A 22,494-nucleotide genomic window follows, 5' to 3' on the forward strand; every position below is an offset into this window, starting at 1 on the left:
GGTGCAACAACCTAAGGCTGGTTTTCTAGGAGCTTCAACATGCATTGATAGCAGCCTAAGAAATAGTCATTTGCCAATGCAAAAGACTGGTTTGCATTTACAATTCGATGGACGCAAAACATGCCAACAATAAGGCTGGTGCTGGTACTGTTGTATTGAAATTTCTCTTGTGAGCCTCAATTAGTGTTAGGATGACAAGGGCAGCTCTTTGCAGCACTGGGCGCTTGCGTTATCATAGCCTTCGGCGGCATGCCGACTGTTGCTCATTTACTGATTGCTCGATTATTATATTATATGTGTCACTAGACCACTAGGCTCATTCCGACACAAACTGATGGTTATGTATTTGAAGCCATGCATTGCATGATACAGCACGTATGAAATTCAAGGTGGGCCCTAAAACAGCCTCAACCGTACCATACCGATTTCACATTTTGCATCAGAATCAGCTTGTGTCCGTACACTTATGGGTGAGCTTTGAGCAGGTTGAATTTCGTACCGATGGGTTCTGCTGGAATACAAGTTGTAACCGTGTAGCCGCATCTCGCCTGCCCTCCCTGCTGACACACCTCGATCGCACACCATTCGGTAAAATAGTTCCACCACGCTAACTCGAGGAAACCGTGAATAAGTCGTGCAAGAATTAGAGTAAGTGACAGAAATTTCGCCTCGTGTCAAATCGAGTATCGAATTCACGTTGCTGCGGTCAGGGACCAATGATAGACCATGTGGATGTCCCTGATAACTTGCTGTGCGGCGTCCTGCATCGCGTATATACGAGAAAGCCCAAAATAGCGGGGAACAATTGGTTCAACCCCGCACTCCCTATTGCCGCAGCTTGCTCCATCAAAAGCTCCAAGTTGTTGCGAAACAATTGTGACCATGAAGAGATTTCGGATCTCAAAGCCTAGTACATGCCCACTTCGATAAAGCGAGTATGCAGGCTGTAAAGAGCATGTTGACAATGTCAATGAACCATGGCTTTCCCTGATATGATCGCGGACTGTGCACATACTGCATGGCCGAGACGACCGATGCGAGCTGACCGAGTTGAACGTTAACAGTCGATCCTAATTATGTCACGAATGTACGTTATCAGGTCACCAGGCTATGAGACAATCCAACGGTAGTTCCGGTGGGAGAGCCTGATATTCCTGTCCACTACCCTTGAGACGGGTTCCTTTTTTAGGGTATGAATTGAGCATAATCATCAATTAGGCGGTGTGAGATCATTGGAGACCAAGTACTGGTGGGACCTTGCACGGGCGCTTGTCTGCTAGGTACAGCCTCGGCATGAGTATAGTAGTGCAAGTTTTAGTTGTCTTACTACCACTTCATTTATCATTAAATCTCCTTCGCTTTAACCGCACCGTCAAGCACCATTCAGAAGCGCTGCGCACTGCATGCTCTTCATAATTTAACGATTTCTTCACGACACCACAATGAGTAACCTCCCTGAGCGCGGTATGTTCTCATCTGCTCCGAGTCGAACGCCGTTTTGTCTCCGCACCCTCCTCTGGCTCACTCTCTCATCCGTGCGATACCCCAAATTTGTATCTGCAAGACCAACAAGCGAGGTGCTGCGACGCGCATCAGATGACAATACAAGCGACGGGAACAGCATTTCTGCAAGCGTATGGGTGCGTACTATTCACCGTCGAGCCCCAACGCCAAAGACATGCTTAAACCAAAGAACCAAATATCTAGATACCCGTACTGATACTTGCAGTCGTCGTTGCCGTGCTGACACTGGTTGGATGCGTCAGGCGGGCCACCAACAGGGAAGTCGGCGCAGCCGCGGTGGGGAGCACACCTGCTGGTCAGGCTGCCTCAACTCGCCCTGGAAGACGCCGGAGGCCCGCACGGACTCCAAGTCAGATATCCACAAAATCGCTTCCACCCTACATGCTGGAACCGGGCGACCAGGAGCTTGTTCTCTTCAGGTGTGCATCCTTGCGTGCCCGCAGCACCCACACTCTTTTGACACAATTAATATTACAGAGCACCTCCGAAGACGGAGGACGACCAGGATCATATGCCAATACTGGAAGAAGACGAGGAGCACCCTGAAACAGGAGGGACACATCGTGGTCTTGACCTCGAGTCACATGGTACCATACAAGCGGACAGCTCTGCCACAAATCTTATATATAACGTTTCTGGTGATGTGTCAATGAGACGAAGCATAGACGCTGGTAGCTTGGGCACGTCGCATCACTCGCAAGGAAGTCATTCTGAACTCCTACCCTTGCATACTACACAAACGTCCGAAGATCCACGAGGAGAAGCGCCTCCGTACTTTGAGGTTGTAGGTCAAGACACTGTTCACACATTACCTGATGTGCCTCCTGCATCAGAGACTTCCATCGATAATACTGCCCCTGATCGGCGCTCTAGATTCAGCTTCCTCTTCAAACCCTTTGGCAGCTCATCACGATATCCGCCTCTTTCGATCCACAACAGGGCTGTCACTCCTGAACATACTCGCAACGTTTCATCCCTCTCCGTGGCATCAACAACTAGTGGACATGGGCGCAATCGCTCGAGCTCTAATTCGACGCTTTTGAAAGCTCTCCGACCCCACGACCATTCCACGCCTATGACATCCCCGTCGACAATCTCTTTGAACTCAATATCGGCACCTCTCACACATACTGTTATGCGCTCGGAGTTCCGGGCGCCAAAAGGTGGCATGACACCTGAGCAAATTAAACTTATCACCTCCAGGAATGCACTGGAAAGATTCGGTGTTCCATACGGTCCAGACGCTGTAGCATTTTCAGCATCAAGGTCTAATATGGCACCACCGCCCGACTTCGACGTCATTACATCGAGTTTGCCAGACCAAGCAAGTGGGTCACTATCAGCCGATATTCGCAACCCGTCTGGTACTAGCACACTAGAGAGAGAGACAACAGGAAGTCCTGTCTTTGATAGTGCTGCTGCGGATGAGGCTGGACAAACAACCTCACGTTCTGTCACATCCGGATCACCTCCATATTCCCCATCCGGAGCTCATAAAAATTCTCAAGTGCCATCATCACCACGCTCGCTACTACTATCTTCATATCAACGACAGGGTGACTCGCGCTCAAGTTCGACGACATCCTTTGAGACAGCTGCTTCCGAGTTCTCGCGGCCCACTACACCGCTCACAGCCCGACCTGAGACGCCGACAGCTCGGCCCTTTGTTGCATGAGAATATCTCAATTGCATGGCTTTACTGGGACTTATTTCCTACTACTATATCTGGCACTCATCTTGCTATCTTTTATCATAAATTGTTTCTTGAACTTTCGGCTACTTACCTCGGATGTCTAGGCTTTCTGTGACCGTACATGTAGTTTTGGTTTTGGTTCCGATTAGTCGGACGCCGCCAGTGTCATTATTCATAGAAACCTGTGCTACATCATTTTCCCCATTGATATCATTCGCTACAATAGTCCGATCGCGATCCTTCAGCTAAGCTCCGTGGTTTCACGATCCAGATTGCGGCTTCGGACACGCGAGCGGTGTCATCTTCATTAGGGGGCTCGTGGGTCAACACTCCGCCTCCAGCGGATCGTTTCATCTCTTTAAGGAGCACTTTCACACTGGATCTATTTGTGGTCAATGTCGTCCATCCAAGTGTTGCTCCCCAAAGCATGCTTTGGACCGTGTGGACCGTGAGCTTTGGGTTTGCTAAAGTAACTGCTGCCGGTGGGATGTCACCCTCGTCGTTGCTCAAGTAAGGTGCAGCTGAGTGGCCAGGTGGACTCTGTGATTCCCGAAGTCTTGACATGTCTTCTTGGGATAGTATATTCCGACAGGTCAATGCAAGGGATGTCAGGAAAGGTGACGAAGGATTTGGCTGAAAGGACTCGAGAGAAGTAGTATCAGGCTCTGAAGATGGGTACAACCTGATAGGTATCAATGGAATGAAGTTAGACGGGTATCGTGAATGCACCCAGAATTGATTATGGGTGGGTATGGTAGTCGTTTCAGAACACGTGGAACAAGAGAGCAGTACTTCGGCGCGCTGACGTTCTCTTGTGCCCGCAATCTTGAATACGATCTGGAGACAACGTTGTCGAGCCTCTTGTGTCGTCCAAAATTGGATATTTTGCAGAGTAGGGGATATGGATCTCAAGCGGTCGTGCATATCTTGCAAGAGGCCCTTCTTCATCTCTTGTTGGGCTTGCTCTGCCAACACTCTTGAGTGGATTCCGGAGTCCTCCCATGTACTTGTTGCATCTGGAGAATTGGAAAGCATTTGTACTCGCTGCTTTTTCCATTCCACGTATCGTTGCGGCGGGATGAATCGTGTGTTGGCATCTTCTGGATCACGAGGCAGATGAGAGTGAGTGGTGTCAGAGATGAGCGCTATCAACGCTGAGAGATCAAGGTTGATATGAGTGGTGGGCTCCAAAACTGTTGGTCGCGCAGAAATGTCGTCCATCTCCTTTACGATGCCCTGCCTTTCACCTAATTGGACATCTATGCCCATTCTCTGGAGACAGTCGATTGTGTATGCGATTCTGGGTTCGTCGGAGAGTGAAGGATTCAGTCGGGTCAGACGCATGGTAACCGAAGGAATTTCGTTGGAACCATGAGGATTTGCCCTTGCAGCCTCCAGAAGTTCACGACCCATGCGCAGCACGGAATTGTCAAACTCTTGGGGTATCAGATTTTCCTTCTTCAGAGAAGAGTGCCCATCGCCGTCGTCCTCGTCAGAGCTGGTAAGATACGAGTCTATTTCGCGAAACTCCATTAAAATGCGACTGTTCTTTATCCTGGAAATTTGTCCAGAGTTATTCTAGGTGAATGTTGGATGAACTCACGTATTGACTCTGATCCAACGTCTCCCATTATCAGCGACCACATCGACCTTAACGCTATGCCCTTTGGCTGAGCCATTCTTGGGCTTACGGGAGGCCTGAGGATGAGCATCGGTATGGAATGTCCGGTATATAGCAACAGCTCCACGAGCTTGAAGTAGTTCCCGCCACACTGCAACGAGATATGGTGCATTGGTAGAGAGAGGAGGAAGAGATGTCGATTCTGGGTCATCAAGAAACTACTGCACATCCGAGTCGATTAGAATCATCGAATGAACAGAAACATCCCTGGACACACCTTCTGGAAAACTTGCAGGTCTCGCTTCACCTCTTCTCGTAGAAACCGCAACCCGGGTAATACTTCTCGGGTCTGAGTCTTTACTTCACCCATTTCTTCTCCTGATGAGTCGATGATCGGCGAGTGTTGGGATTCAGGCTCGTATGAATCAAGCTCAACGCTAACAGAGCGGAGGCAATCGCACAACTCGTATAGTTCTTCATGAGGTCTTGCCATGGTGTTGGCGCAAATATGATTTGCAGTTGGTTATGATAATCACCAAAACAAATCCTTTACGCTAAAAATGTCGGAGGCGCACCAGGGCCGGGATCCGGGAACTGTCCGCCTCGAGACATTTACAATGCGTCTAGCTGAGGCTCATATATGTAGCTAGAGTTTGAAACGCGCTATTATACAGCTGAAATGAATATGATGCATGGATCTTTGAGGATCCTGATGACGTTCCCATGTACTTATAGCATCGTATGCAGTCCTAATAGAAGGGGGAAAACCACTTGCGTACTAGTACGGGCTATTCGGTATGCATGACACATGTTCGTGGTCAGGTTTCTCGAAGACGACGAACACAGCAAATCGATAGTGAATGAAAGTGCCATGATGAAGTCAGTCATGTTCAAGTCGGAAAAATGATCTGAAAATTAAAAGGCTACACCCTGTGTTAAATCAAGGTTACGAAAACAAAGTAATAGATGCAGTACAATGGTATAGTAGATGTTAAATGGCATCGTATGGTACTGGGATTGTCTTTCGTGAAGTGTGCGGAGCGTAAATAGGCGTATAGGAAAATCATCCCGTGGGGAAGTTCGTGGGCCGGGTGATAAAGGGAAGCATAGCTGTTTATGCGTGGCGCCGAGCAGAAATAGAAGGGCCGCTCTTGCCCTTGGGAGGTGCAGCTCCCAGCATCACACCGCCGGTGAGGACAGTGGTCTTGCCACCATCGTAGGGGGTAACTTCAGTCTTGGAGGTGTCTACAAAGACACGAAGCTGCCTTGTCTTCTCGTGGCGGGTAAGTTGGGATAGCTGCTTGTTGCTCTTCTTAGGCGACGAGGTGGAGGCAGCCATGATAGAGAAACAGGAGTCAGACGAGCAATGGCTGGAGCACAGATCGGTAGATATAGTAGAGAGGGGCGATTTAGAACGTGCAGGAGTAGGGAAACGGTCAACGATAGGGATCATCCAAGTGGGTGCACTGATTTCGTCAGCAAGCAATGCGAAAAGTTCTTCATCCTCTGTGCGATCATATTCCCAGAGCTGCTGGGCAAGTGTCTTAGACCTTGAGTTGTTGGGTGGCAGCTGGCTAAAAGGCGTATGATGCGCGACGGACACAGCCTTAGCGATCGGTCCCTCCGACCAGATCGTAATGAGCTTGGTACCCTTCTCGAACTGCACAGAGATGCATCCTGGATCGACACGAAAGTCGAACTCACGTCCGCCCAAGGATGCAATCCAGTCGAACCACTGAACATTGGATGCAAGGCATGCGGTATATATGGCACGTGGAGGGAGGCAATTAGGGGAGAGAGTGAGGCAACGCTGGCTGGAACCACGAAGTGGTTCATTGGGAGTCCATGTCGGGGCGAACAGTGCAGTCAAGTTCGCCTCAAGCGCAGACTGAAGCTTGTTGGTGGTCGTAGTAGGGTGCGTAACGGTAAGAGGTCGAATGAGATAAGCGATAGCTTGAGCAAGAGTGATGGAAAGGCTCGATGTGGTGGTCATAATAACAGTCAATGACGGAGAAGCGATTGGAAAGATCGATTAAGTGGTAATAACAGAAATCGTCCTGCGATGATAAATGCAGGTGATGCACGCTGGAAGGAAACGTGAGAATATGATAGTCTCAGTAGTACTATTCAGACAACGAGATTGAATGTGAGCAGAGAACCGAAACGTCTGAATTGATATTAATGTCAAACGAGACTCTCAGAAAGAAAGGGGGCTGGCTCACTTAACAGACTAGACGAAGAAGGGGGACATGAAGCAGGTTAGTGGAAGAAGAAACGGAAGTCAACAGATACTTAACGAACCTAGCTGTTATTAATTGGGTTGTCAAAACCCGGAAGGATAGTACATATGGGAGGCTACTTGTCCACTAACCTTTATATGCGTTCCAGGTGCGAGCTTAAAATTAAAGGCCACGCTGCCAGCAGAGCATCGTCCATAAACGGCCACGAAGCAAGAACAAAAAGAACATGTGAGCTCGTTCTAATGACACAAGAAGATGCACAAGATAGGTTTACGTCTTGAAATCCCGATGCATAGCCTGAGTGTTATTGTTTTATCTGGAATATCATCGCATCGTCCCCTTGGTCCTTGTTCGAGCTCGGGTACGGAAGAATATCGATGCTAGAGTGGAAGCCGGATCGTTCGTTTAGTGCGGGTAATCCCGAAGGCTTGTTCAATCTCCGCTCAAACCTTAAGTCCCTACTGGGCATATCATCATCATTTTGGCCAGCGTATTGCTCGAGCTATTCAACAACTTTGACAAACGAAAACACCAAAAGCTCATCAAAATGGTACGCCGCACGTCTGTTCCACTTGTCCGAAATCCTCACAAAACTTTGTTTAGACTCTTGCCGTCGATCTATTGAACCCCTCTGCAGAATATGAACGCAAACAGCACAAACTCAAGCGTCTTGTACAATCCCCCAACTCTTATTTCATGGACGTAAAATGCCCAGGTGCGACCCATCGCGCCAGGCCCGACACCACTAATCTCACTCGGTTATTTTCTAGGGTGCTTTGCTATTACCACTGTATTCTCTCATGCGCAATCAGTAGTTCTTTGTGGCTCATGTGCAAGTGTCTTGTGCCAACCTACGGGTGGTAAGGCAAGACTGACCGAGGGTATGTTATCCGATTACGATGTTTTGTAATGCATTAAACTTTTGCAGGTTGCTCATTCCGCCGGAAGAACTAGATATTTACACTCGCACTCTTCATCTGTCCCCATAGTACATTATTACAAACGGGCGCGCCTCGTGGACGCCACTTTTTGCAATTTTCGGACGGTTCAATGTTATCTGCGGGAATCAAGTAAGTCATCGCTAGAACCATCCCAAAAATCAACATGAGTCTCGACGGTACTCTCGACCTTTCCCTCCTTCCACTAGTAGCCTGCATCACGTTTCGTCGCTGGAAGGGTTGAATTCAAGCGCTCTCTCAGGGGTATAATGTAGCTCGCCTACTTCTCGGTCTTCACGGTCGCAATCAGTCCTAGACTGCTCGCCCAGTATTTTTGGTCGCAAACCTGGTCGAGGCTGTAAAGACATTGGTTCGTACAACTCCTCAGTTTCGTCATCCACGAAGTCATTCTCAAGTCTTGTTCGCACAACTAATGATACCTTCCTTATTGGTATGTTAGAAAATAGAACATGCAAGTATTCGAGAGTTACAAATTTGACTGAGCAAGGAGGTATCTTTCCAAGAATAAGATATCAGCAGCATTAGTAAACTCGATCACACTCTTCTGTTTGTATCCTACAAAAGATCATCACCTATCAGTATCGTCACACGACATATACGAAAAGACATACCATGCCCCTCCATCTCGCAGATGACGAGCTCGGTATGCACATTCTTCGACACAGTTTTGTACATGCTAACAGCTTCGTGTACAGTCACTCGACTATCATTCTCGCCATGGGTGATCAGGAGGGGTACCGTGATCTTTGAAGTGTTGTTGATCGGCGAGATTCTGTCCAAGAACTCTCTGATTTCAGGGATGGTCTCATCGCCATACTCGCGTCTGCGTGCTGCTCGCCGGACATCCGCAGTATTCTCCAGGAACGAAGGCCAGTGCACGATTCCAAAGTTTTCAATGCCACAGACAAGCTTTGAGGAGTAATGTGTCAGAGTCGCCTATATGCAGTGCCTGGACGTGAGAACGAGGTGCATGTTGAGAAGATAGATATATCGCACCAAGGACATATATCCACCATCTTCAAACGGTGAGGGTTAATTTTTTTGGTAGGGATCACGAGAAGGCTACTCACAGGATCCGCCTGCTACAGCAATGCGGGATGAATCCAATTCATTTTGCATGTTGGATGCGATGTGTTCAAGTAACGCTCCAATATCCCTGAGCAAACATTAGTCGTCTGTCACCGACAAGGTGTATATGTACTGTACTTGACAGAATCTTCGCGTTTCAACACATCATCCGCGGCCATGTACTTCTTGCCATATCCTGAACTTCCGCGCACATTGGGGTAGATAACCGCAATTTTCAGCTCATTCAACAGGTAACTATGCGTAGGTCTGTGGAAGTCTGTCAGCCTACGATTTGCGATAAGTAAAAATCATGACTAACGTGCGGTAATTGGCAGTAGCCTGAGATTCCGGGCCACCATGAATGTGGATGATGACCGGAGTCACAGATTGACCAACCGGGTGGTAATAGATGGCAGGGACTTCCAAGTTATCGAAGCTCTTATATCTGATGAGCGTAGGCGGAACTTCATGTGCCACCGTAGGTGGCGCTGCCTGTGCATATGGTAAGACAGAAGCGACCACGTAGGCGTTACCATTTTCATCTTTCTTGACATCGTTCAACAATGGTAGAAGATCCAAGTAGGTGATACGCCCTCTGGAGTGGTATGATGTGAGATGCAGCGTTAATTCGTACGGCTTGTCATTGAGATCATTCGTTTGGAAGGTGAGCCAACCCCTTTCCCAGGTAACCTTGACCTCGATCACCGTGTTCTTGTAAGACCCAGATAGAGGCATGAAAAAGAGGGAGGTCCATCCCTCGACATTGACGGTAAATACAATATTGTCGCTAGTAACCTTGAGGTCCTCAATTTCCCATAAAATTGGTCGTATGGCTTGAATTGCGGCACCGGAAGTAGTGATGTGGGTGACCGATGCTGTGTCAAGATCGTAAGCGACGACCGAGGTAAAATCACCATAGCCATTTGTGGTGCAGTAGATCAAGTGGGGTAGATTAACGTTGTGGGAGAATGCAACACCGCCGAACGCAGTATCTTCTGGTTTCTCTGTCGCTCCTGGGAACTCGATTAGCTTGGGAGGTGATGCCTGTTCTCCAGAGATGTCGACAACATAAAGGGCATTGTAACTCGAGCCATATTGTCTTGTGATCAACAGGTACTTGTCGTCAAGGGAAAAGCTCCGCGGGCTGTACATGGTCGTCCCTTCCCCAGTGCTTGGTGCGACTAAACGTGAGGGCAGAGTGAAGGGAGAGACGTCTGCCTTTGCGCCCGTATTGGAGTCTATGAGCCTGGTAACATATACTAGGGTGTCCTTGTTGTTCTCCTTGTTAGACGCAAAGGCCATAAAGCTGTCCCGCGAGATTCGATCAGATATAAACTGAATGAACGAAGACAGACATACTTATTTGCCTGAGATATAACAATTGAGCCGTATCTATAGTCATCGTGAGTCAGTCTCTCGATGCGTCCCAGGCCAGGCGCGTTATCCAGTTCTCCTTGTACTTTCGGAAGAACTCGGTCAGCAAGAGAATCCTCCCAGTAACGCCTGTGATTTTGGTCAGACAGGATCTTAAGCTGTACGTGGCTACGTGCCATAGCTGAAAATGTTCATTTCCGTTGAGATCCATAACCGTGATGGCTCCTCCACGCCTGCGTACACCCCGCCAGTCATCCTCCAGAATTCCGTGGAACGCCGATATTGTCCTGCCAGAACCAATATCAAAGTACGTGAGCCGGCTCAGCTCCGAGTCGGTACTGGAAGGATCTGTTGGCATGCGATACAACTGAGTGACTTGGGCGTCTGCAGGTCTGTGGGCAACAATGATGCCTCCTGGAACTTCTTTGCCATTGGCATCCTTGGTTGTCCGCTCAAAGCCTGAGGTACTAAAGCCTTGCGAACCAGATATATCACAGTGCACTTTCAAGAATTTAACGACCACACACCTCGAGCAGCATCTTCATACTGCTTCATACCATCGAAAATGCGCTGGGGTACCGCTGGTAAGTTGACGGCCTTGATCTGCTTGGCGGGTCTAGTAAACTCCAAATTGCCATAGTCGACAGGTGTGGCCATCTTGATTACAAGCGTGGTTCTGCTGATTGTGGGGATAGATCACTTGTACTTATATCGTTGAAAGGATATAAGTATAGTCAAACACCATGTGTTCATATTGACACAATCAGTGATAACAGCTATACCACGAGGTGCCATAGTGATCATAGGACTTGATGTCTCGTGCAGCAGAGGAGGTCTAGTTTTGTCGAACGTCCCGTCGGAAATTCTTAATTTAGATTTCAACGCCCAAATGCAGAACTTGTCTTCGTGCATCGATCACTGTCCTTTGTCTTCCTATGTACGCACAGAAGTTCCATTCGTTTCTCAGTCCTTCCCCTTTGTCCTTCATCATTTGTATATAACACGACACTCTCGGTCCGACAGTTGTTCGGTTCATCTGTTCATCCCAAGCATCACCCTGGACACCTAAATACGGCATCCTCAATATTATCGAACTCTCTTGAGAATTCTATCTCCAGGTGACCATTTCCCTTCGAGCTTGTACTGTTCCTCTACAATGCCGGGCAACCAGGCGAGGATTAATGCTCTGCTGAGGAAGTCGCTTATCGGGGAACTTATTGACACCCAATTTTACCTATTCTCCGTTCGATCGAAGCGCGAGGGCAACGTTACCAACCTTCAAGCATTGTTTGCCGATGACGAAGCCCTCACCACCGGTTCAGAGTACTTCAGTAGCTGTAAGCCGTTTCAGAATTCTGTTACCAACTCAGTAAAGTTCAGGAGACACTTCCAGTACTTTCCGAAAATCCGTTCAATGATTCTACTGTGGTCGAATTTCAAGACTATCACACTTGTGAGGGAGGGATCTCTCTCGATGAATATGGCTATGCATCCGATAGTGACCTCGATGAAGAGGAGGAAGAGACTGACGAAGATGTACAAGACAGTGAGTGGCTCCACCCATCCTGGCACAGTATACCCACCTTAACTTGATATTTTGAAGATGAAAGGTGTGCGGGAGTCTCTGCGGAACGAGTATCTCGAACCGCATCAATCAAGGACTTTACTACCAAAGGGGCGCAACGTATCATTCCAAGCCGTAGAGTATTGGTAATGGATACGGCATTCAATACGTGCGGTTCACTAGCCTCGCACTAGGTTATGTTACTCATTAATTTTGCATAGCTGGCGGGCTTTATTAGACTATCTGTATACTGACGAGATTGTTTTCGCACCTTTGCGATCGCAAAGCAAGTCAGCAAGACATCACAGCCTCAGCGGGGCCCCACCATGCTCACCGAAGTCTATGTATCGCCTAGCATGTAAGGTGTGTCTCGTGTAACCTTTGATATTCTCTATGTGGACTCATACTGGGGATTGTACTAGATAAAACACGATAAATTGCAGGCAAAAGCGCTTGCTGCGATACGCTCTAGTCTAACGGAGCACAACGTCCTACGGGAACTCTCTTCGTCTCTAACATCCAGGTTAGTCAGTCATGCACGTGCGCTACCATCGGGATGTCAACATGTCTTTTGAAGGTTTCCTGCCATTCTTGAGATGGAAATCGAGATCTTATTCCAGAACATTGTTACTCCCACTGTCATGAAGGACTTTCCGATGCTTATTCAAAGGATTGCTAGCGCTGGCCTCCCGCATGGGGCTGACATCCTGACCAAACTCCACGAAAGAATGTTAAAGCAGCACTACCCTACGATTTTGTCTCCTGAGGCTGCACTTGCATCTGAAAAGTATGTTGATATGTATATGAATTGCTGACTACTGGATCTAATTTGCCTCTGTGGAACCTTCACAAGTGAATGCAACGGCTCGCCGCTAAGTGGTCCATTCAAATTCAAATGGGAAGAGCCACAAAAACCGGTGATGGTGTCGTTCTAAATACATCGTAGCCATATTATTCATGTAGGCTCCCACAGTAATAACGAGGAACTTGTTTTCATCTGATGGACCGGAGGCACCCTCATGCAGTAGATTAGCACGTGTCATGATCAGATAAGATAATTAGTGACAGTACTAGTGGTGGTTCAGAGTGACAGCCAGAAGAAACTCTTCTTGAATGAATTCCTCAGACATCCACGTCCTCGCAGAGGCATCCGTCACTTCTCTGCGCGTAAAACCTGCTCCACAGGCCTCTGCCATCCCCACGCAATTCTCTTACTCCCCTAGTGACGACGGAACGGACGAGAACCTCCTTATTCTCCTGCACGGGCTTGGTGAGCGTGGCGTCGGACCACTTAGCTAGGGCAACTAATCCGAACCGAGTCATCGATGAACAGGTGACACCAATGTCCCCTTTGCGCGCCTTGGGAGATCGCTCAAGCTCCCACAAACAGCCACCCTCGCGCTCCGCGCGCCTGATCTGTATGTTTCTGTTCGATCATTCCGATTGTATGTTTATCGAGCTTGACAATATACTAGTGTCCCCTTCCTGTACGAACAGGCTTTTCAGTGGTATCCTTCCTTCGACCAGCTCGGTGACCTCATCGAACGACCAGACCCCAGCCCTGCACTCAATCTTCTGAAGCATATCTTCGGCCATCTAATGGGTGAATGTGGATGGCCTCCACATCGCATCCACTTGTTCGGATTCGCACAAGGCGGAAGTGTTGCAGCCGAAGCATGTCTGCAGTGGTGGCGTCGCGAGCTAGAACTTTCATCACAGTCGCGCATGACCAACAAAGAGACCCCCGTGCGGCCCTTTGGTTCGCTCGTCACCATTTCTGGCCCGCTGCTCTCATACCCAACGCTCTCGAAACCATGCGAGACGCCCGTTCTTGTGTTTCGCCGCCCACGTGAGCTCAAGGATGAGGCGCTAGTTGCATTCAGGAAGGGTTTCTCTCGAGTAAAGGATGTGGAGCGTGCGGGTGAGGGTATGCCACGCGCAAGCTTAAGGGAGGAATGGCAGCCAATCTTGGAGTTCTGGAGTGAGGTGCTCGGATGGCGTCCTGGGGACGGTCTGTATGAAGTCACAACGGGAACGTCAAATTAAGAACGGGCAATTTTCGTATATCACTATTAAAATACAAGTGCTTGCCGCTGCGCGGCTCGTCTTGTTTTTCTCAAAAAAAAAAAAGAGGGAGAGAGAATAAATAATAACACTATCCTCCAAAGCTCGACACGAACGACCTGACATATTCAAATCTTCATACCCCAAAAGAAAGATGAGAAGAGGTGTACAGGAGTGAGGAAGATTCGTGTACTATAGCCGTCGCGCAAGCCTGGGACATATCATCTTTTGCTAGTTGCGCCGAAAAGTGCTAGTGTCGTGTCATATCTGCGCTCCATCCGACATTGGTACCCTATTGCAATCCACACTGCGCATAGAACGCCTAGATTTGGGCTTTTCATTTCGGTGGGGATTCGTATCGACGTGGCAGCATGGCAGATATTGCTCATGTTTACTCATCTTTCCCTACAATGTAAGCTCAAACGTATCGTGTATTGCAAGTGCAACCATAACAAACAGCACGAGTTTTGTACTCCTGCATTTCACGGCCATACCAGCGCGACAACGGGCCCGTCCTCCTTGGAACATCTCCGATGCGATTATCGCAAGACTAGAAGAAATGCGAAGTGAAAGGGTTGGATACCAAAGAAAGACACTCAGATGTTGCTGCTGATTCGTGAGAGCGCGTACCGAAACCTGATTTCATCAGAGACACAGTTGCACCCTTTGAAAATTCATGTAGATGTCAAGTAGGTGCTTCTGTTTTGAGATGGCATCACCGTCAGCGCCGGGGTGATTGCCTTCAAACTTGAAGTTCTCATGGCAGCTGCAGTCTTTCGTTTGAAGTGCAAGTAATTCAGTGGCTACAACCTCGCACGTACAGAGATGAAAGGACGTGCTGATCGACTCACTCTTATGTCTGAAATCTGACGAGATCATCAGCAGTGAAGGAACTCTGGCGTGCTGCACGCTGGTATCATGACAGACTGAGGACTCCGCGATGGCTCTTTACACATTTCGTCAGGCTGGCACGACGACTTGCAGCATCGAGTGAACGAATCATTAAAATTTCACACTTGTGTTTATTTTTCGAACATGCACAACCATCAGACCGACAAGCTCCCGGCGGAAGAAACTCACGAGCAATGCATGCATTCGAAGGTCTGAACGAGAAATTTTGCATATTGCTTGTAAACTAATAAGATTTGCACTGCGTAGACTCAAGCATTATGTACATGATACAGATATCGATACCGGTATAGCTATGTAATATTGTGATCCTTAATATACTGGTCGTGCGCTGCATGAGCGTCATCAATGAGCGCGTGTAAAAGCTTCGATTCTTCTTCATCCAGACGTTTTGTTGACTTGTTCTCCCCCCACACATAATGCGTCCTCTTCTCCCTGATATTCTCCACGATAAACTCAGACCAGGCCTTCCACGCTCTTTGTCTGATGGGGATAATCGCCCGGAGGACTTGCCTAGGTGGTGTGCTAGACTCCCAACAGAGCGCTAAGCTCGCCAGAGTGGCAGCGGCTGCCCTAGAATGGGCTTGGTACGTTTTCACCTCTGGAGTATTCAATAGGGCGATGAGGGCACTTGATTTCACATCATCTTCGTTTGTTGATAGATATAGGTTGCATACCCCAGACACTAGGAGTGATAACAGGAACATGAGTTGTCCTGGTAGCGATCCGAAAGGCATGAAGACGACCTGTAGGGTAACTTGCAACAACGCTATGAATGCGCAGAGAAGGACAGTGTAACCCCCTCCCTTGAGCTCCAATCGCAGTTTTCCCTTGGTCACAGCATTAACGTCCTCCTCATTGCCCCTCAATATTACAATACGACTATCCGATAGTAGCATCCCGTCTCCACGTGGAGCTCCATGGGCTGGTTTGAGTCGTTCAAGGGTTATATGCCCAATGGACATGATGAAAGAAGTGATCCCAGAGGAGATTATCCCAAGCAGAATCATCTTGAAGGATAACCAGTCCTCAACACTGGCACAAATGGCGCAAGCTGCGATGCTAGTGGCGCTGGCGATCATGGACAATGAAGAGTGACGAGAACTTCTTGGGGGTAGCGTGTCGTTTTCCGTCAGCACCTTCTTCTTGAAGTCCACGATTATCAATTGCATCGGCGTCGGGCTGTTCCTCTGACCCACGGGCACTGGCTTGCACTCCTTGCCTTCCCAGTTGCTTTTGTTAAGCACGTAGGCAAGATGGCGAGTATGCGGCATGACCGTTCCTGACCGCGATGCAATGTATTGTGGTCCTTCCTTGCCATCTAGACCAAGAGAAAGCGCGAGTCTCTCTGAATACGATGAGGAGGAACCCTGCAACAATGTTCTAACCAGCGCCCACACAATTGCATGGCATCCAGGTGCGTTGTACCATCCATGCCATATACGACCATACAGCGGTCGCAATGCAAACACAGATACCGCTGCTTGGCCTCCGAAAAAAATGGCCACTCCGGACGCGATATTGAGGTCAAAATGCGACCATGAGGAATCAGAGACACCGGTGAAGAAACTGGGAAGCGATTCAAGGGGCATGATATTCTTGTAGGAAGGGAAACGGCCAGTCTTCTTGTTTTAAGTGTTTCTTGTATGACTAGCAGGACCCTGAGCGACCATCATATATATAGACACTTGACACTGGTTTGAGATGGGGTACTAGGTACACGGAACTTCAGCCTCGGGGGCCTCCAAATATCCAAGCGCCAAGGCTCATAAGCCGAACTAGTGGGGTTTGCAAGTCAGCGCAACACTTCCTCAGGACCTACACAAGTCTTCGACGTTGAAGAAGAGCCACATGATATTAAGGGTCCTGGGGTCAGTCCTTTGTCAAGGCTATGGTTTGTTTTTAGGCCCAACCAATGATACTTGCCCACAGGAACCATTCTTGCTGTTTAAATAACGGAATCCTTTATAATCGAGGCACATGGGCTATGTCAATACCGTGCAAATCTCGTTAGTGTAAGTACTGGAATTTAGTGCACTGATACCCGGAGGTATTAGTATATGTATTACTTGTACTCTAGGTAAATTTCGGCACAAATTAAACTTCTGATACAGCTATGGTTATAACATAGTCAACACCAAGCGTGGCCTCAGAGACGCAAACTTGTCCCTTTCGGATATCGATCTTAATCACCTTGTCTGGCATCGTTTCATTCACGAAATCAACCCTGCTATTCCTGATGACATCTATATCGATGGAGTAGGCTTGAATGATAGAACACACAGGACACCCAGTGCCACCTCCGCGCGGCTGCGCAGCATAAGAGGTTGTGAAGTTCCTCTTTGGAAGTCTGGGATTGTAGGTTCCGGCGGAAGCAGAGAAGAGAGACGATGAACGAGAAGACGGCACATGAGGCAAATTAGGATTAGATTAGGGGGAGGTAGGGGAAGGTGGCGCAGGAGGAGAAATGAGATCAGCTTGGCTGCTAGATTGGGAGGAAGTAGGGGAAGATACCAAAGAGGCGTTATGGAGGGTTTGACGGCGAATCGGCGAAGTGTCGACGTATCGGTATAGGTCAGCATCTGCGAGGAGGTGTACCCAAGGACGGTGATGTTCGATTCCAATGAGAAGGACCGTTACTTCGCCACGCGGGCCCTGGGAGTAAATGCAGCCACACTGCATATTATTTGAAAGCTCAATCCGAGTCTTGGGATCAAGAACTTTGTAGCCACCCCCCTGACCCACATCATGGCCTCCCGGCTTAGGGCATACATAGTAACCGCAGCGCTTCCAAACGGAATCTGTAGACCGAAAAGTGAAGAATTGTCGGCGTTTAGTAGTTGGTAGTGTGTGATGGTCGACCAAAATACGTATTTTACGCAGGGTAAGGTGTTGGAGATCTTTGCGCTCAAGTTGTTCAAGCATTGTGGGCGAAGTTCGAAGAAAATCGTCGGAACCAGATATTTTTTTCAAGTAGATCCCGTACGGAAACTCCTGATCTTCCCCCTTGCATCTCAGGACGGCAAGCCACCCCTCTGAGGCTTCCTTCATAGGAAGAGTGATTTGAATGCCATCATTCGAAATGGAATAATCACGCGATAGTCCGTCAACGGGGATGCGACTTTTCGAAAGGATGTTGATAAAATGGGAATAATCGATGGCGACGACCGCAGAAGCCCCCATGAAAACGTCAGGTGTAGACGCTAACAATCCGCGATCTCTGGCAGAATGCGAATGTATTGAATCCTGCCAGGCAAAGATGGTTTGATCATCCGATGATTTCATGATCTCGAGCTGCAGGCGCTTGAAAGCTTTGTCTCCTTCTCCATAAATGATGGGCATGTGGATGCCAAATAACCCCATCAGAGAATAAGCTCTGTCTTCTATTCTCTGCGTCTTTCGTCCTGCAGCCCATGACATCTTCTCCGCGATACTGGATTCGCGCTGGTGACGGTTACCCAGCAGAATATCTTGGTGGATGTGGGTGATTTGATACAGGGTAGACGCAAATGTTGCCTTGCTCCCGATTATAATCCAGTCCTTGTTGAAGAAATAGACATGATCTGGAGCGAGTAGCTCTTGTAAGGTCCATCCTCTTTTGAACCACTGAGCGTTTTCGAAACCGAATTGGGGGTCCTCATCGTTACCGACATCGTGCAAGTAAACGTAGCACACAGCGGAGTCCCTATACCATGCATACATGGAATTGATCGCTTCTGATAACTCGGCACTGCTGCTTTTGTCAATGCAGCAAGTGTCAATCCAGATATACTTGAGATGAGCTTGGAAGGCATGCTCGCACGCTCTTTGGAATTTTGCGAAGCCTTGTTTGCTTTGAATGTTGGAAGGGAAAATGGGCTCCTTGAAGTGAATTGATGGTAAATGTCAGCAAACAGAAGCTCGAACGAAATGACATACGGCATGATCAGAGCCTTCGCTAGGAGAAACTTGCGTGTGTTGCAAGTCTTGGAAAGAGACTTCTTCGCGGTCTGCGAGCCATCGGTGAGATAAGATGGCATAAGGTCGCACACTCGTGGGTGTTTCTAACTTTAGGTTCTTGGTATGTAGTAGTCGCATTGTTCGCCTTGTCGTATGGTTAATTCCAAACCGTTGACTTAGAATCGTGCAGTCAAAGGGGAAACTCACCACCAGACGGATGATATTGGGCGAAGGGCACGCAGGAAGGGCTGGAACAATGAAAAGGGTCGCCACTTATTATAAAGAACATTCTCAGCGTCTATCATTGACATGAGGTAAAATAATAATAATCAATACTAACTTGAAGGTCACGGTGCTCACTCCATTTAAAGGCGATGCAGGCTTGGATGTTGTACTTATTTTCGTTGAGGTACGGCAACATCCAGAAATTGTTACCATCGTTATGAAAGCGGTTTGAAACCGAGGTCAGCATGGTCATAAGACGGACGAGCGTGAGTGTGCACCTAGTGCTAGTACTAGTAGGGGAAAGAATATGTTCAATTCAGCACCGTAAATCTGACCTACTCAACTTTCCTTGATTGATGTACCGATGCCGTCGAAGAAGACAACGACATGGAATTTTTGCAAGCACTTGTTGAGACATCGGGTCATGGTTGTGTTAGCATTGCGAGAATTTCGTCAATAAGTACGTACATACCATGTTCGAAAAGGATAACGACTGAATTTGCCAAAATAAGTAGGTACCAACAGAGTCCAGGCACGGCACAACAGAGTCTTTCGTCCCTGAGCCTGACATGAGTCATGCCACCCACATGCGTAGTTGGCAGTGCCGGCTACCGTTAGATTCGTTCGAGTCGAGGGTTACCATCCTTGGTATAAAGTGGCGAAGCGGCGCATCAGAGGACTGAGTCGCAAATATCGTCCTATATGCCGAAAAGGCTTTCGTTGTATCAGAATATAAAGTCATGTATAACCACCGCAATTAACGTAAAACACCCTGGGGAGACTCACCAGTTAGCAACCAGAGACTACTTGGCCATGAGTGAATTGGAGGCAACGAATTAGTTCTGTTAGGACGAGCCATATGCATGATGGTAGACTTGAGGTTCACAAATTCCCTATCAGACAATCCCAATAGTATCAAGTATCTGAGTCAAGCTTAGGCTAAGCTTTCAAGCCTTGAGTAAAGATCGGCGTAGCCACCTTGTCTTCGTTACACAATCAATCCAAGCTTGGTAAAATACGAACCCCTGGATATAGCTGAACTGCATCAGGCGGCGCCGCATGACCTTTTGCAAACAATGGAGACAAGATTCGATCAATCATTGTTCTCCTAACACATCTCACCCACTGCCTCCAAAATCTCTGCTCTCGTTCGTGCATATGGATCTGCCTCTTCCGGCGTGGGCAGTTCGATATGTGTATCGACCCATGCAAGCGCCCAAGCGCCATTCCCTGCCTTCGTTCCCCGAAGCATTGTCCGCTGTCCAATTTGTTCCCAGCGACAGCGGGTAGGTTGCGTGTCTGCGCGATCTGGAAAAAAATAGAATAAAAACATGGGGAAAAACAGCAAGAGAGATATACAAACAATGGACCAGTCCTGTGTGTGGCTCATACACGCCAAGAGGATATTGCGATTCTTCAACTCTCGCTCTCTTCCTCTCCGCGCCCTCCAGCTCCTCAGTCGCTCCTCGCTTCTCCTCTGCTTCAGTCACTTGCACTTCCTTCCCCTTCCCCTTGTCAAGTCCATCCCCAAGGATCCCACCACACGCAACCCTTGCTTGCCTTCTCATCCGCGCCCATTCCTCACCAGCATCTCCGACACGCCTTGCAGCCTCCGACATCCAGTTCTCTTCCGTGAGCCCCTCCCGTGTTAAGATCGATTTGCGCACTGCGCTGTGTGGTCCATCACTAAACGGTCCCCAACCAGTGCTCCCGAAAATGGTTGTAGGTCCTCCCGCTCGATATATACCTGATGATGTAGAGGTGGCGGGCTGCTGGCCTGAAGGTGCGGTTTGAGATGAGGCACCCAATGGGTCGGGAAGCTCGCCGACCAGGTCGCCTGGCTTAAGTCCTTTTTCTGTGATCTCGGCGAGAGATTTCGATTCGTAGTAGTCGTCTGTGACCCAGCGGCCATCTATAGTCAAAGATAACAAATTGAGTATGGGTTTCGTTGTATGAGAATAAGAGCGTACCCAGAATCATCTTGGCACCATGGAGTTTATATGCACTGCGTGCAGTGACGAGGGTGACGCTGCGCGTTTTCAGGTGTGCACCGAGCTTCCCTGCGGAGATGAGGAACTCCTTTTCGGGCTGCGTAGCGGAGAGCTTGAGCGCGAGCGGATTACGCCGGAAGAAATATAGAGAATCACGAAACCCTGACGCACGCGCGGCATCAATGGCGAGCATATACTGCCGACTTGGGTGCCGCTGGGGTAGCACGAAGGTGTGGCATTTGAACTTGCGACCTGAATTGTCCACGACGCAGGTTTTGACAAGGTTAAGAGACTGACCAGGTAGAAAGGTAGTACACACCTCCTAGAAGATTGCCATCAGCATCAACCTTCTCGTCACCTTTCTCGTCCGGGTCTGTGACAAACTCATCGCCGTCAATAAAGTATACCTTTCCTCCCACTCGCATGAATGGTCGACCATCTTGCTCCCCTTCCTCGGCTTCAGCGTCGTCAGCATCTTCGCCGTCGCGCTTTGGCAGTCGAATAGTCAAAGACCCACGACCCCGCCCTCGTCCCCGTCCCCTCCCTCTCCCGCGTCCTCGCCCACGACCGGGACCAGTGGGGGCTGCACCTCGCCCTCTTCCACGCGGGCGTCCCCGTGGGCGAGGGAACGGTCGTGGCTCCACACCTTCGGGCTCAACCTCCTCCGCTCCGCTACCTTCGCCTTCATCTCCTTCACCCTCGACAGCACCTTCATCGGGTTCCTCATCGCCAGGCTCGTCTTCGTCAAGCACACCCTCTGAATCTTCTCTCTTGGTCTGGAGTTCGCCTTCTTCAACGGAGTCGTCGGCGTCATCTTCATCAACGACAGAAGGCGTAGCTGGCGTTTGGGCGAGGCGCGGTTTGAGAATGATCTTGGGAGTAGAAGTAGATGTATTGGCACGTTTCATTGTCAAATCGAGAATTGGTTCTTGGTCTTTATGAAGACAAAGGTGCAGGGATACTCTGTAGCTAGTGACGATAGGAGATAGTTGGTAGATCGTTGTTCAACGTTCAACTTTCGGATGAGACTTCGGAGATATAATTTCCCAAGACGCGTCGCGTATACTTAGCAACTATAGTCGGGGCTATTTCGGTTCACAAAATTCATGCTCGACTGCGACCACAATACAATGTACAACAAGAGCATGCAAAACGAATGGGACAAAGCGATATTTGATTCATTTGTCAAGAGTACAAATCACGACCAGCAGCACCCCCAGCAGCATGTCCAGCTGAGAAGAATCCATCCCACTCCAAATATATTTAGCGCGCGGAGGGGGACGGGGCAAGACCTGCCCGGCGTTAGCGCACCGCAGATTTTGT

The 22,494-nt window shown here is 48.7% G+C and overlaps 10 protein-coding genes across 10 annotated transcripts; 4 read left to right on the top strand and 6 right to left on the bottom strand.

The window, feature by feature from the left end:
* Window positions 1-1,264: 1,264 nt before the first annotated feature.
* Window positions 1,265-3,420, top strand: HD556DRAFT_1524123 (uncharacterized protein). The gene is made up of 3 exons (XM_041309230.1): window positions 1,265-1,640; window positions 1,708-1,943; window positions 2,002-3,420. Exons 1-3 carry the CDS (start codon window positions 1,443-1,445, stop codon window positions 3,197-3,199), a joined length of 1,632 nt encoding a protein of 543 aa, XP_041165235.1. The 5' UTR covers window positions 1,265-1,442; the 3' UTR covers window positions 3,200-3,420.
* Window positions 3,314-5,542, bottom strand: HD556DRAFT_792631 (uncharacterized protein). The gene is made up of 3 exons (XM_041311647.1): window positions 5,116-5,542; window positions 4,821-5,056; window positions 3,314-4,772 (listed from the first exon to the last, which is right to left on the bottom strand). The coding sequence occupies exons 1-3, from the start codon at window positions 5,329-5,331 to the stop codon at window positions 3,428-3,430; spliced, it is 1,797 nt and encodes a 598-aa protein (XP_041165236.1). The 5' UTR covers window positions 5,332-5,542; the 3' UTR covers window positions 3,314-3,427.
* Window positions 5,543-5,865: 323 nt separating this feature from the next.
* HD556DRAFT_792500 (uncharacterized protein) lies at window positions 5,866-7,286 on the bottom strand. The gene is made up of 2 exons (XM_041311646.1): window positions 7,210-7,286; window positions 5,866-6,923 (listed from the first exon to the last, which is right to left on the bottom strand). Exon 2 carries the CDS (start codon window positions 6,829-6,831, stop codon window positions 5,953-5,955), a length of 879 nt encoding a protein of 292 aa, XP_041165237.1. The 5' UTR covers window positions 6,832-6,923; window positions 7,210-7,286; the 3' UTR covers window positions 5,866-5,952.
* A 169-nt stretch (window positions 7,287-7,455) lies between these two features.
* HD556DRAFT_1438089 (ribosomal protein S27-domain-containing protein) lies at window positions 7,456-8,032 on the top strand (the record flags this gene model as incomplete). The annotated part of the gene is made up of 5 exons (XM_041305798.1): window positions 7,456-7,477; window positions 7,534-7,628; window positions 7,682-7,793; window positions 7,849-7,959; window positions 8,007-8,032. The coding sequence occupies 5 exons, from the start codon at window positions 7,456-7,458 to the stop codon at window positions 8,030-8,032; spliced, it is 366 nt and encodes a 121-aa protein (XP_041165238.1).
* Window positions 8,033-8,369: 337 nt separating this feature from the next.
* HD556DRAFT_792301 (alpha beta-hydrolase) lies at window positions 8,370-11,336 on the bottom strand. The gene is made up of 9 exons (XM_041311645.1): window positions 11,007-11,336; window positions 10,656-10,953; window positions 10,465-10,608; window positions 9,425-10,411; window positions 9,244-9,372; window positions 9,108-9,193; window positions 9,034-9,053; window positions 8,649-8,973; window positions 8,370-8,592 (listed from the first exon to the last, which is right to left on the bottom strand). The coding sequence occupies exons 1-9, from the start codon at window positions 11,134-11,136 to the stop codon at window positions 8,504-8,506; spliced, it is 2,208 nt and encodes a 735-aa protein (XP_041165239.1). The 5' UTR covers window positions 11,137-11,336; the 3' UTR covers window positions 8,370-8,503.
* Window positions 11,337-11,371: 35 nt separating this feature from the next.
* HD556DRAFT_1334137 (uncharacterized protein) lies at window positions 11,372-13,038 on the top strand. Its single transcript, XM_041301855.1, has 6 exons — window positions 11,372-11,816; window positions 11,873-12,025; window positions 12,083-12,212; window positions 12,265-12,406; window positions 12,466-12,566; window positions 12,621-13,038. Exons 1-6 carry the CDS (start codon window positions 11,636-11,638, stop codon window positions 12,856-12,858), a joined length of 945 nt encoding a protein of 314 aa, XP_041165240.1. The 5' UTR covers window positions 11,372-11,635; the 3' UTR covers window positions 12,859-13,038.
* Window positions 13,039-13,110: 72 nt separating this feature from the next.
* Window positions 13,111-14,292, top strand: HD556DRAFT_792754 (uncharacterized protein). The gene is made up of 3 exons (XM_041311648.1): window positions 13,111-13,313; window positions 13,377-13,461; window positions 13,519-14,292. The coding sequence occupies exons 1-3, from the start codon at window positions 13,157-13,159 to the stop codon at window positions 14,087-14,089; spliced, it is 813 nt and encodes a 270-aa protein (XP_041165241.1). The 5' UTR covers window positions 13,111-13,156; the 3' UTR covers window positions 14,090-14,292.
* A 1,017-nt stretch (window positions 14,293-15,309) lies between these two features.
* On the bottom strand, window positions 15,310-16,608 carry HD556DRAFT_1438093 (uncharacterized protein; the record flags this gene model as incomplete). Its single annotated transcript, XM_041305799.1, has 1 exon — window positions 15,310-16,608. The coding sequence occupies one exon, from the start codon at window positions 16,606-16,608 to the stop codon at window positions 15,310-15,312; it is 1,299 nt and encodes a 432-aa protein (XP_041165242.1).
* A 343-nt stretch (window positions 16,609-16,951) lies between these two features.
* Window positions 16,952-19,381, bottom strand: HD556DRAFT_793140 (heterokaryon incompatibility protein-domain-containing protein). The gene is made up of 3 exons (XM_041311649.1): window positions 19,163-19,381; window positions 18,935-19,100; window positions 16,952-18,877 (listed from the first exon to the last, which is right to left on the bottom strand). The coding sequence occupies exons 1-3, from the start codon at window positions 19,264-19,266 to the stop codon at window positions 17,447-17,449; spliced, it is 1,701 nt and encodes a 566-aa protein (XP_041165243.1). The 5' UTR covers window positions 19,267-19,381; the 3' UTR covers window positions 16,952-17,446.
* A 907-nt stretch (window positions 19,382-20,288) lies between these two features.
* On the bottom strand, window positions 20,289-21,985 carry HD556DRAFT_1429698 (chromatin remodelling complex Rsc7/Swp82 subunit-domain-containing protein; the record flags this gene model as incomplete). The annotated part of the gene is made up of 5 exons (XM_041304838.1): window positions 20,289-20,488; window positions 20,544-21,092; window positions 21,151-21,423; window positions 21,491-21,893; window positions 21,926-21,985. 5 exons carry the CDS (start codon window positions 21,983-21,985, stop codon window positions 20,289-20,291), a joined length of 1,485 nt encoding a protein of 494 aa, XP_041165244.1.
* Between the last annotated feature and the right edge of the window lie 509 nt (window positions 21,986-22,494).

This window comes from Suillus plorans, assembly GCF_016647745.1.
Source record: "Suillus plorans strain S12 chromosome Unknown HD556scaffold_6, whole genome shotgun sequence".
Taxonomy (NCBI): Eukaryota; Fungi; Basidiomycota; class Agaricomycetes; order Boletales; family Suillaceae; genus Suillus; species Suillus plorans.